At 36.4% G+C, this 12,650-nt stretch overlaps 1 protein-coding gene across 1 annotated transcript in view; it reads right to left on the reverse strand.

Moving 5' to 3' along the window:
• LOC121299486 (proline-serine-threonine phosphatase-interacting protein 2-like) overlaps window positions 1-10,429 on the reverse strand; it is a 34,056-nt gene extending 23,627 nt beyond the window's left edge. The window contains exon 1 of the mRNA XM_041227220.1: window positions 10,148-10,429. Within this exon, the coding sequence (XP_041083154.1) occupies window positions 10,148-10,180 (33 nt within the window). The 5' untranslated portion in view covers window positions 10,181-10,429. The remainder of the gene's footprint in view (window positions 1-10,147) is intronic.
• Between the last annotated feature and the right edge of the window lie 2,221 nt (window positions 10,430-12,650).

Below are 12,650 nucleotides of genomic sequence, written 5' to 3' on the forward strand. Positions count from 1 at the left end.
TTCTGGTGGCAGCTGATACCGATGCTGACAAGAGAATGTTCCGGTCGGCTCCTAAACACGTGATACAGATAGAAGAATATCTTCGGGTCCCACACACACAAAAAAACCCCCAGAAAAACGTAGTTTTTGGTCAATCTGCGATGCTTTTTAGTGGGAGAAAGCAATTTACTGGCCATTTTAAGTTGTATTATATTTTGGGCACGTACTTCTTATAGCGTGAGGAATGTGTGTGGTATGTGTGGCTACATCACATTCTAACCGCAATCGAGAATTTAAACTGCATGAAAACCCTGCCACTGAGAGTGCTTGAAATACATAACATAGTTGTTTGGTTCAAGTTTTGTAAAATTAACACACGTTTTACCTCTTTAAAGAGTTAGGAGTAAAAGTTTGGCGTAAACCATTTGAAAACATGGCCCTAGGCAGTCTAAGACCTTCAATGTTTGTCTACTTGACTTTCTTTTAGCGTCTGAAGCTATGTACCGTATGAAACAAATTATTTATCTTGTTGCTAGCTAAAACTAAAAGGGACCACTGGTGTCAAAAACAATATAATGAAGCACTGTAAACAGGAAGGAAACCAATAGATGCGAATACAGACCACAACTGAAGTATGCTAAATAACATTGTCAAATAACCTACAGAATGTTTTAACTACGAAATAACTAGCACGCAAAATTGTCGTTATGGCGCTAGATTGTAGCACCAGGAGACCTCATATAGCGCCAGCAACATTAAATTCTGGCACCAGTAGAAATGTTTAATTTATAATTTTTTATTTTATTTTTTATATGTATTCCTTAGCAACCATGGATGATGATACTTACTCATTGGGTCTGGACTATTCACATGATCCCCCCCCCCACACACACACACACTCATCCACATATACAGCAGAGAAGGTTTGTGTTGTTTGAGCACCAATAGGCTCTCTGGTGCTAAACTTTTCAAAACAATTTGCACCCCCGAATAAGGGGATCAGTTGTATTCATATCAAAGCAGGCCAGGGATGAAAATAAGCTTTTTTTTAATGAGCTCAATAATGTACTGATAACAAGCTTAGGTGATTTGTGTCTAATTTTAAGATGATTAAAAAAGGTCAGAGCAGCTATGCAATGGAAATCTAATTCAGATACACAACCATCTTTAATATTATGCAAAACTGCTTTATCAGTAAATCTCTAACTACACTACTATATTCAGCATTAGGGCTGTACCAAAAATAACTGTCTGAACTCTGGAAGTGCTTCAGAAATGGGTGAGCACCCTGCATCAACTATGGGAGTTGTCCAACCAAACACTTACCAGACCCAGGCTTACAAGTAGCTGCTGAGAGCTCACAGAAAGCCAGAAACCAGAAAAGGCACATCGCCCACATTTTAGAATTATATAAGAGGTTACTAGTCCAAATACTAAACGTTAGCATAAAATAATATTATTCCTTCTATTAATTTAATAAAACAATAAAAAATAGGAGGCCAGCATTTCACCACCACACTAGAGCATCACACTCAATGAAACATGCAGTGTGTGCTTTCTCTCAATCGCATATTGAAAGGAAGGTGTGAACTTATTCTAACCCTTAACTTTTGGGGTGATTTTAAATTAAGAGCAATTTTGTTTTTAAAAAGCAGTTCTTATAGAGCACATTCATACCGGGGCATCAAGGTGCTGCAAAAAACATTGTCAAAGCATTGTGACAAAAAAAGCGACAATTTTTTTTCTGTCCTCAGTAAAAATCTAAGTGTATTAGTAAATCACTTTGTTGTATTCAAACATCTAGGAATATGGTCTACAGAACAAAAACAACATAGCACTGTGAACAGTTGGCTTGGTGGTGACGTCAGACAATGAAGAGAACTGACACACAGGATTGTGAGGTATGCGCCGCGTAATAAATAAACAAATAAAACAGCTGAACAAAACTAAACACTCCACAGAAACAAAAAGATGCGGTGGCCTAAACAAATAGACAAACAAGTGATAACGAAAACAAGTATTATTAATAAGTAGTTATTTTTCTTCTTTTACCTCCACTCTCTACTCCCGTTCTCCACTCCTGAACACTCCAACCACATTCAGCCAAAGCTGCAGAGGGATTAACTGTCTATTAATTACCTAGTTTATCCCTCTGCCACATTCGGCACGGGATTTCAAATATGCCTGGTCAACAGCCAGTTTGTCAATAACCTGTTGACCTCGCATTCTCACGATTTTATCTGGATGGGGTTAAAATGTTAACCCCATCCAGGCTGTAAACAATAATAACAGAACATTGTGTTTTTAACACACCAAACCATACAGTGAAACAATAATAACACAAATACACACAGGGGTTGGGTGTACCCCGTCACAAGCACCAGAAACAAAAAGCTATTAATGTAAACTGTATGTTGACAGGTAGAATGTGTACACTATTGTACTTTATTCCGATTGTTAAATAAAGCTAAAGGAAATGTACTAATTTAGCTACTGAAATGTACAAAATGTTTTCCCAAAGATGAGAATACTTTTCAAATCACCAACCATATGTTTGATACTCAATCATAAAACCTAGTGGTACACAACCCTTTAATTTCCAAAAGTTACGCAAGTGTGGATTCTCTGTATAACAGGAAGTGTTGTGTGATACAGTGCCGTTACAGATTCTGTGAAGTCCTCTGTCAGTGTGATGAGATGAGGTTACAGAAAAAACTGTTAAAATCACGGATGCAAATGAGTCTGTTTCTTTTGCATTGTAGTTTCGACGCTCTCTACAGGCACAGAGTCGCTGATCTGCGCCCAGCCCTGTTTTCATGGAGTTGGCCAAATGCAAATAGATCTGACTGTTGCTTAGACAGTTATTTAAATGTTTCTCAGACATTTTATTTAGGGTAAGTAAGATATAGTTTGGAAAAATTATCTATTCGTCTAAGCTGATCAACAGAGCAAGTCAGGGAAACTCAATGGCCTGTAGCGCTACAGCACTCCTGCAACACAGAGAAATTTTAAAAAGCTGTAGTTAGTTTTAACTCTCCTGTCTGTGCCATAAGGCAGCACAGACACCTCAATACGCCATTCCTCCCTCGTTGTTGTTGGGGTGTAGGGAATCTACTTGTTTTTAAAGTTCTTTAGTTTCTTAATTTTCTTTAAGTTGGCAATAGCCTTCTCTTCTGAACTGCAGATAACGCAGGTTGAATTTTGAATGATAATACCCGCTGTTCTATCCTAACTTGACTGGCTGGTGCGTGTTACTATAGAAACAAGAAAAGGGGGCTGGTTCCATGAAAGGATTGGTCTACGAGGTCAACAGGGCAGTGCAGATTCTGACAGTTAATCAGAAAGTCTTTATGATTTTTTTAAATCCTAATGGTGCAATAATGTGGGCCGGTTTTAGCTATCACCACTGAAAATTATCACAAGCAAAGGCTTGAGTATCACCCCCTTTTCTATCCAAACTCGAGAGCGGTTGTCAGTGGTTGACTTGCATTGCAAACAGCGAGGGAACCTGCTCAATAGCAAAGCTCGTAGACTTGTTTCAGTTAAAAATATACAACAATTTGAGTTGCGCATTAGACATGAGTCTATTAACATGGATAAAGGATGGTGGTATGAAAAGAAACATTCCAGAAGAGGACTAAGAAGTAAGACAGAGTGCCAATTTTCATCCCGAGGATGCCATATGAGGTGGGAAAAGGTGCTTCAGAAAGGCCTGCAATGTTCGCCAACTGAGATGAGACTGCAACTGATCCACCAGACGGCTGGACAACGGAGCAAATTCAGTTTTTTTGCCGCAAGAACAAATGGCTTCTAGTAAAGAACAAAAAGCTGGGGTGCTTAACATGTCAGTCTTTAAAATTGTTAGGACCGTACAAGTCGCAAGGGCTGAGGTTCTCGACAGAATGGGGTGAGTTGTCAGTGACATATTATGGGACTGACAATCAAAGCAACAGGCCTCATTAACAAAGAAAATGAATGAACATAAACTTTCAGCTGCTCATGTGACAGCTGAAAACATCACAGCCAGTGCAAAATTGGAAAGCTTTGAAAACCATGCCAAGTCTACGAATAATACGCAGCTGGAAACGACATGCACAGCACTCAGTACCACCTATAAAGTGGGCAAATTTGGAAGGCCGTTTGTAGATATGTCGGTGGATGCAGATTTGCAACAGCTGAACAGGCTTAGCATGGTGCTTCACACAAACAAGTTGTATGGTGATTTTATTGATCACATCGCATCAGAAATGAGAAAAAAATAAACTGGTGAATGATATTCTGCAAAACAAAAGAAAAATGTGCTTATTGATTGGTGAATCCACCACCTTAGAGGTAAATCTGTTCTTCTATTGTGCTTGCAGTCAGCAAGAGGGCAAAGCAAACACTTAGGGTGGATTGTGCACATCGAGATTGCGATTTGACCCAATCTAGGACTGACTAATGCAAGATTGGATCCTGGATTCATTTCTGTTGCGCAGATCAAGACTTGTGGCGGATCAGTGGATCCGAGATTGAATCTAAAATGTATTTGTTAATCCTGGATTCATGGTGTCTGTGACGCTGGTTGATTACGACACATCGTCTCGTGAAGTTGTATATTACAGCACAACCATGGCTACAACAAATAAAAGCGTTGCGTTTTCTTTATTTGAGAAAAGCCTGTTATCAAATGTAATTCTTGATAACAAAAGTTACAAAGAAATTATAGAAAATAAAAAGACGGATAACGTAACTTTAGTATGGAAGGAGTCAACCTGGGCAAAGATCAGTGCAGAATTCAACTTCCACAGTGGGGTAAGCTGTCGGTAACTGAAGCAGTTAAAACTATTATATAAAAATGCAATGGCTAAAGAAAAAAAAGACGTTTCCAGGGAGAAACGAGAGCCACACGTAACTGGCGGTGGAACTCCCCACACAGCAATAGATAGCATCTCAAAGAAATTTGCTCAGTTTTTGCCCCAATAATTTGATAGTCTACCAAATCCATATGATGATGATGATGCCTGTTTCAATAAGAAAGCTTCCACCAGGGTAAGCTTCGGACAGTTGTAGAAAACAAACAAAATAACATTTATTATATTCCGTATCAATATAGCCTAGATTACATTTACAACTAAATATTATTATTTACCTTGATAGCAAGTCCATGTGCTGATTAACTGTCACAAAGACGGCGAGTGGGTGACGTCAGAACCAGGAAAGGAGCGAACACAAAGACAGGACAAATGAGGTGAATTGATGATGACGCCTGCTGGCGCCGGTTTATTGAAAAATAAAACAGGTTAAACAAACAGAAACAGGGCACGGCACTCTAAGCCAAAATAAATAGATACACAAAACGGACTATACAGACAAACACAGTGCACGGACAGACACACTAACAAACACGGTGAGCAGATAAATAAACAAGTATCGTGCTGGTTCCACCAGCATGCAATAGCAATTGATATTTAATTCTAATTCTCCTCCTCTCTCTCCTGTTCTCCACTCACCGAACACCCAACCCAGAGTGGGTGAAAACATGCTGCTTTTATGCAGCTGTACCAAGACTCGATTGCTAATCAATCATGCAATTGGAGTCTCGGTACAACTGCACGTGAATTAATAAAGTGCAATTCCCCGTGCTCACATATTATTACTTTTTACTAGCACGTGAAGTGATGCCTCATGCCTAAATACAAATATACATTTTAAACACTCTTGTTACACAGACCTGTTTATATCCCGTGTACCAATGACTATACACCAACATTTAACACATCACACGCAACATATAACAGATAATATACACAGGGGTGGGCACTTTGTCACATTAACTAATTTGTTTGTGTTATTAATTAGAATAAACAATCAATAACTGAATTAACTAAAACACTTATTTATTCACAACACATTTTCTTAGGTAGTTAAAATCTGCAAGACAGACCGGCTCCTTAATTTTGCTGTTGTGTCATTAATGGGGAATTTTACATACTGATACAGTATGTACCAGATTTAAAAGTATGTACTGTATTACAGTTCACCTGTCCAGTCGAGTCTTTTGGCAAGTGATATTTTCAGAATCATCGTTCTTTATTAGTTTAAGGGACACATATGACACCTTGTTTTCAGTGGTATAAAGTAAAAAGTCACATGTTCAATGTGTCCAATCAAAAACTTCTGCCTTCAGGCAAAGCACCGTATCTGTCCAATAACTTTGATCCTATAAGCCACCCGTAGATGGCGACATTCAGCAAAATAAGTGTTCTTCCATTTTCGTCTCTGCCATTTTCTGAGCAATTTGAAAATGAACATCAAGCATCGCATATTAGTGTTTATGTACATATTGTTGGTAATCAAGATAAAAAAAAAATAGTTATGTTAATAGTTAAAAGTATGTAGATTTCAAGTATGCTGTGTATTTCTGAATGTCATAAAGCTATGCTCATAAAATATTTTGTAGTATGTAGGGACCACATCTGTCTCCTAGCCTTGTCTTTGCAGTTCTACAAATACACTTGATTTGCTATGGTGGATTGTGACGAAGTGCCCGCCCCTGTGTGTATGTTCTGTTATATGTTGCGTGTGGTGTGTTAAATGTTGGTGTATAGTCATTGTCTGTTTATTTTAGCTACCAGTGCCGGGTCCTGTTTCTGTTTGTTTGTTCAACCCTTTTATTTTACAATAAACCAGCGCAAGCAAGCGCCATCATCATTTCATTTCAACCATCCTGTCTGTATGTATTACTTTTCCTGGTTCTGACGCCGCCCACTTCGGCCGTCTTTGTGACATGGATTTATTTGTAGGTATTATGCAATAAAAAACTACATTTTATCTGATTTTATTATTTTTATTATTCTTCAATTATGTTTTTATATATTTTTGTAAATAAATTACATTTTACGTTACATTTTTTTACGTTCACAAACAATGCACCATCCTTCTTTGATTGATACCATTATGTAATGAGCAAGGTAATTTTGGTATTCGCTAATGGTACAAATATTATTTTGTTTGCAGTTTCAACAGGTTATTCCGCATGTTTTATGGTTCGAATATGAAGGCACCAAAGTTTGCTATCACAACAAATGATGACGTTGAGTGGGGGAATTTAAGTGATGAGGATAGATCCTGCCTACCAAGCGCAGGCAGATGACACTGAGAGTGAGGATTAGAGCAGCTTCCTCCTAGAAAACTACCAAGAGTAATAATATGTACAGCAGTGCAATAATGTTTGTGTATTATATCAGTTTCAGCCATGGTAACAACTTGAATCCATCACAGTAACTTAAAACTAATTTGATCTATTTAGGCAGTTGTGATCACCTCCGTCGCTCTACTACCCTTTCTCCGACAACATTACACAAGACAAGGGACTAACATACGAGGAAAGCCTAACATTGTTTTACTACCTCTTGAGAGTGAAGACCTTCCACTAGCAGCAGACACTGAGGATAGGAAAAGTAAGGCTCCAACTAGCAAATGTTTTTGTTGCCTGCGGTGTCACGTTCATTTTAATGACAATGCCCTGTAGGCGGAAAGCGCTGATTGCTTCTACAAGGTTCGATCCTTGTTCAGCATGTTTCAGGAAAGATGCTTGACAATTCCAGCCACATTTTCTTAGGTAGAAGCAGGCAATAGATGAGCCAATGGTTGCATATAAGGGAATACGGGCTAGGAATCTAAGACAGTATATCCAAAATGAGCCTGATAAGTGGGGTTTCAAGACCCCAATCAAGGCCAAAATATGGTATTTGCCTCTCTTTTGGTATGTGCTAGATCTAGCCATTTATAACAGTTGGCATATATGCAGACGCGAGTCTGTAACGCAAGTTGTGCCCTACTAAGGTTTTCTTTCATAGCATACAAAGTAACAATGCATAATCTTAGAAATTTGTTTAAAATTAACTGACTTTAAAAAGTATAGAAAGGAGTATACTGTCATGCATTTTTAACCTGTCTATCAGTAATGACTTATTCCATGTTCAAGTGAGTTATTCCATTTTATAAACTGGGAGATTTTAATGTTTTACTGTTTGATTTATGCCTCAAAACAAAAAACAAACAAAAAAAAACATGAATTTTCCACTCACATTATTTAATAATATTTATATATATATATATATATATATATATATATATATATATATATATATATATATATATATATATATATATATATATATAGATATATATATATATATATATATATTGGGCATCTTGTTACAATTGAAGGAATAATGGATGGAGCAAAATACAGGAAAATGCTGCAAGAGAATCTGCTTCAGTCTGCTAAAAAACTGAAGCTTCACCTTTCAGCAGGACAATGATCCCAAGCACAAGGCCAAAGCAACATTGTAGTGGCTCAAGTACAAAAAGGTGAATGTTCTACAGTGGCCCAGTCAAAGTCCTGCTCTCAATCCCATTGAGAATTTGTGGCACTATTTGAAAATTCCTGTCTACAAGCGTCGTCCAATCAATCTGAAAAACCTGGAGCAAATATGCCATGAAGAATGGCCCAAAATCACTCGGACACTGTGTGCAAAGCTGGTACATACTTACCCCAAAAGACTTAAAGCTGTTATTGCAGCGAAAGGTGGCTCTACCAAATATTAAAGTGTGGGGATTGAATACTTATGTCAGCAAGATATTTCAGTTTTTTTTTTCTTAAAAATATTTCCCAACATAAAACCAATGTCACCTTACAATTATTGATTTTGAGTTTAAGTGTTTTAAAATAAAATATCGAACAGAACGAAATTTCAATGTACCATTGGTAATTCAGTAATATGAGAGAATTGGTCAGGGGTCTGAATACTTTTGCAAGGCACTATATATATATATATATATATATATATATATATATATATATATATATATATATATATATATATATATATATAGATAGATAGATAGATAGATAGATAGATTGATTTACGGTTCAAGGTTTAATGTACAATATTATTGTACATAAGTTAAATATTGTTTGTATTGCAAAGCACTATTATATCCATATGTGTTTAAATAGTCCTTTGGATTAAACATTTGGCACTGAAAGTGTTGTGTTCTGTTTTATTGCTAGTTTACATACATATACAACTATACCTCCAACTTGAGGACCGTAACCCTTTTTGCACTAGGGGACACATTTGGCACCTACTTTTTTTTTTCTTCATTTTTTTGCAAAATGTAAAAAGGAGATATGCAAGCTACCTTATTTTCATCAGTCTCATAAAATCAACAAAGAAAAATTCTAGCAAGTCAGATTTTATGTGTGCCTATAAAGGGTTAAAATATTACTTATGTTGAAAATACAGTACTGTACCAACAAAACAAACTACAGCAGATCTAAATGGAAACCTATACTTGTTTTAAAACACAGGCCTTTCACCTTTGTATTTTTGACATTGTATCTTTTTTTGTTCCCTAAAAGAACGGATACGTTTTTGTCATGCACTGATGTGTCCCCCAACTCGTGCGCTAACAAATTTCAATGAAAGAATTAACGTCCCTCTGTACAGTTCCTCAAACCAAGTAATAGTTTTTACTTTTCTTTCAGTACGAAATGTGTGTATGTACGTGCAGGGTAAAGGGTCTGTTTGGGTGGCTGGGGCATGTTACAACGTGCTCACCTACATACACGTCAAAACATTACTGAAGTCAACATTTTATACGGTCAGACGTCAGTGCTGACTATATACTACTTACTGTAGCTTCAACATTAAGCGAAATGATAACATCGCCATAATAGTGGGTTATTCTAAATTCTAAATTCGGCTAAAATGAAAAAGGCTTGCAAAAAAAAAAATAATAATAATTAAGTAGATTGTAGGCTATTTGTGTACTTTTAATAAACTATATGTTTATGAAATACAATTAAATTCAGTTTACTTGATTATTTTATTGAACAAAGTACAGATTAGCTGTGTACGCATTCCAAAGCTTCTTTTTCTTTTTGTTTTGTTTTGTTTCAAGGTTAGTTCTTTTTTCTTTTTCTTTTTTTTTAAGTGTCACAATGGGTCAGAGACTTAACGTCAGTGCTTCATATAGTTAGTAAAGCATTCATTTAAAAAAAAAAAAATCTATATATTAAAATAAACGTCAACTGTAGCATAACTGCTTTTTTATATAAATAATCTTCTTAATGAAAAAAAAAAAAAAAAAAAAAAAAACTATAAAGTGCACTTACCCAGAAATTATCTTTGAAATGTGATTCTTTCATTCTAAAGATCTCGTTATGTTGTCGGATCAGTCAATCTGTTCTGTTGAAAAAGTACAATGTGAATGGAAAGTTCGGGCTTTTCGCTGTCAACGATCTTTACCGTACGTCCAAGCTTAACTTCTCATTTAAATAATTAACCTTGTCTTTAGTTCCTCAACTTTTTGTTGTCAAAGCCTCGTCTATAGTTCTTACTGGGTCCTAAAGCTCAACGACACTCAATTTGCCTTTCTTGGCAAGCCAATCAAATTGCAACACTTTTTTAAATTGACTTTTCCTGTCCTCATTTAAACTTTACAGTGAAATTCACCGAACAATTATCAACCAAAAAATAGAAAAATAAAACAGATACCAATTTATATTAAATCTTTTCATGGACAAAAAAAAAAAAAAAAAAAAACCTTTCCTTTTTTAATTGGACTTGTTTGGGGTTTTGGTACAGATGTATTATTTTCTAAAATGTGTGTGTGTTCCCCTTCCAATCTTTCAAATGCAATCTTTTCAGTTTTATAAGATTTTCAGTCTTCAAAAAAGCCCAGAAGAAAGAAGTAGCAGGCGTATGTTTAAACCAGTTCATTAATGCGTGTTTTAACCCATGAGTACAGATTCAGAAACCAAGAAATGATCTTTCAGCTCCACGTCTCGCACAGAAAAACACTGATCTTGGCATATAGGAATTATTTTCTCACTAAATGCTAAATACAGAAAGTTACTTAAACAACAATAATTAAATCCTTCCTAGATTGTAGTTAATTAATGAAATGTATACATTAATTACATATTCACAGTGTTTCATTGTGTATTGTTGAAGTCACAACGATGTGAGGACTGAAACAGACAATTATCCAAAAAGTTATTCTAAACAACAGGATGAATAGAGTTTTGATGACTGCGATATTTCAGTCTGTACCGAGTTGCTCTTTAAGACTTTATGGAAGCACCGGGTACCTTGCTTGACTGTATTAAAAAACAAAAAATACATCAATTATAAAAAATAAAAATATTAAAAAAAATAAATAAATCAATGCCCCATGAGAGAAATTTCAAAACAGCCTAGATCTGTTTTTAGAAATGGTTCCTAACTTCACTTTGTATGACCAAGATAATCATTTGGTGCCATTGTGGTAACCGTAGGAGACACAATTAACTGAAACGTTCACTGTTGTTGTGCATTTTAGTTACATAGCAGGTTAGCATTCTAGCCTGCGTTTTAATCAGCTTACTTTCGCTACTCGCCAGCAATATCTTTGAAACTAAGTTGGCATTATATCGAAGTGTTGTTTTTGTTGTTTTTTTGATTATTATTGTTTTTTTTAATGATTTCATTATTTACTTGACATTATATAGCTTTAATCCCCTTTCTTAAGGGCATCAACCCTATATATATATATATATAATCATAGCTCTGGAAAAAATTAAGAGACCAGCAAATTTTTCTTAAATCAGCATCTCTACATGTATGGCAGCCATTCCATTCCAGTGTCAGTTGAATTCCAACACAGGCACACCTCATTCTACTGAATGAGGTACTGATTAGGGGATCACCTGAACCAAATCTTATTTAACGAGGAAAAGTATAAAAAACACTCCTGTGGTCATCACTGTCCTCTTGCAATAGGACCAGCTGGATGGCAAAACAGTGCTAGTAGTACCTCAAAAGTAATTGGAATAAAAAAATAAAAAATGGCAATGACCGCCAACTCATTTGAATGTCACTCAGCAACCGTAGGATGACATCAAGTGACCTACAAAAAGAATGGCAAACGGCAGCTGGGGTGAGTGCACGGCGAGGACGGTTCGAAACAGGCTCCTAGGGCAGGGCTGAAGTCGTGCAAAGCTAGAAAAAAGCCTTTCATCAATAAGAAACAAAGAAGAGCCAGGCTGAGGTTTGCAAAAGACTATAAGGATTGGACCGTAAAGGACTGGAGTAAGGTCATCTTCTCTGATGAGTCCAATTTTCAGCTTTGCCCAACACCTGGTCGTCTAATGGTTAGACAGAGACCTGGAGAGACCTACAAGCCACAGTGTCTCGCACCCACTGTGAAATGTGGTGGAGGATCGGTGATGATCTGGGGGTGCTTCAGCAAAGCTGGAATCGGGCAGATTTGTCTTTGTGAAGGACGCATGAATCAAGCCAAGTACCAGGCTGCCTTGAGTGGCAGAAAGTCACCCAACATCAATGTGAAAGGCCGGTGGAGAGCATGCCAAGATGCATGAAAGCTTGGAGATTGAAAATCAGAGTTATTCCACCAAATATTGATTTCTGAACTCTTCCTAAGTTAAAACATTAGTATTGTGTTATTTAAAAATGAATATGAACTTATTTTCTTTGCATTATTCGAGGTCTGACAACACTGCATCTTTTTTGTTATTTTGACCTGTTGTCATTTTCTGCAAATAAATGCTCTAAATGACAATATTTTTATTTGGAATTTGGGAGAAATGTTGTCAGTAGTTTATAGAATAAAACAAA

This window comes from Polyodon spathula, chromosome 2 (assembly GCF_017654505.1).
Source record: "Polyodon spathula isolate WHYD16114869_AA chromosome 2, ASM1765450v1, whole genome shotgun sequence".
NCBI lineage: Eukaryota > Metazoa > Chordata > Actinopteri > Acipenseriformes > Polyodontidae > Polyodon > Polyodon spathula.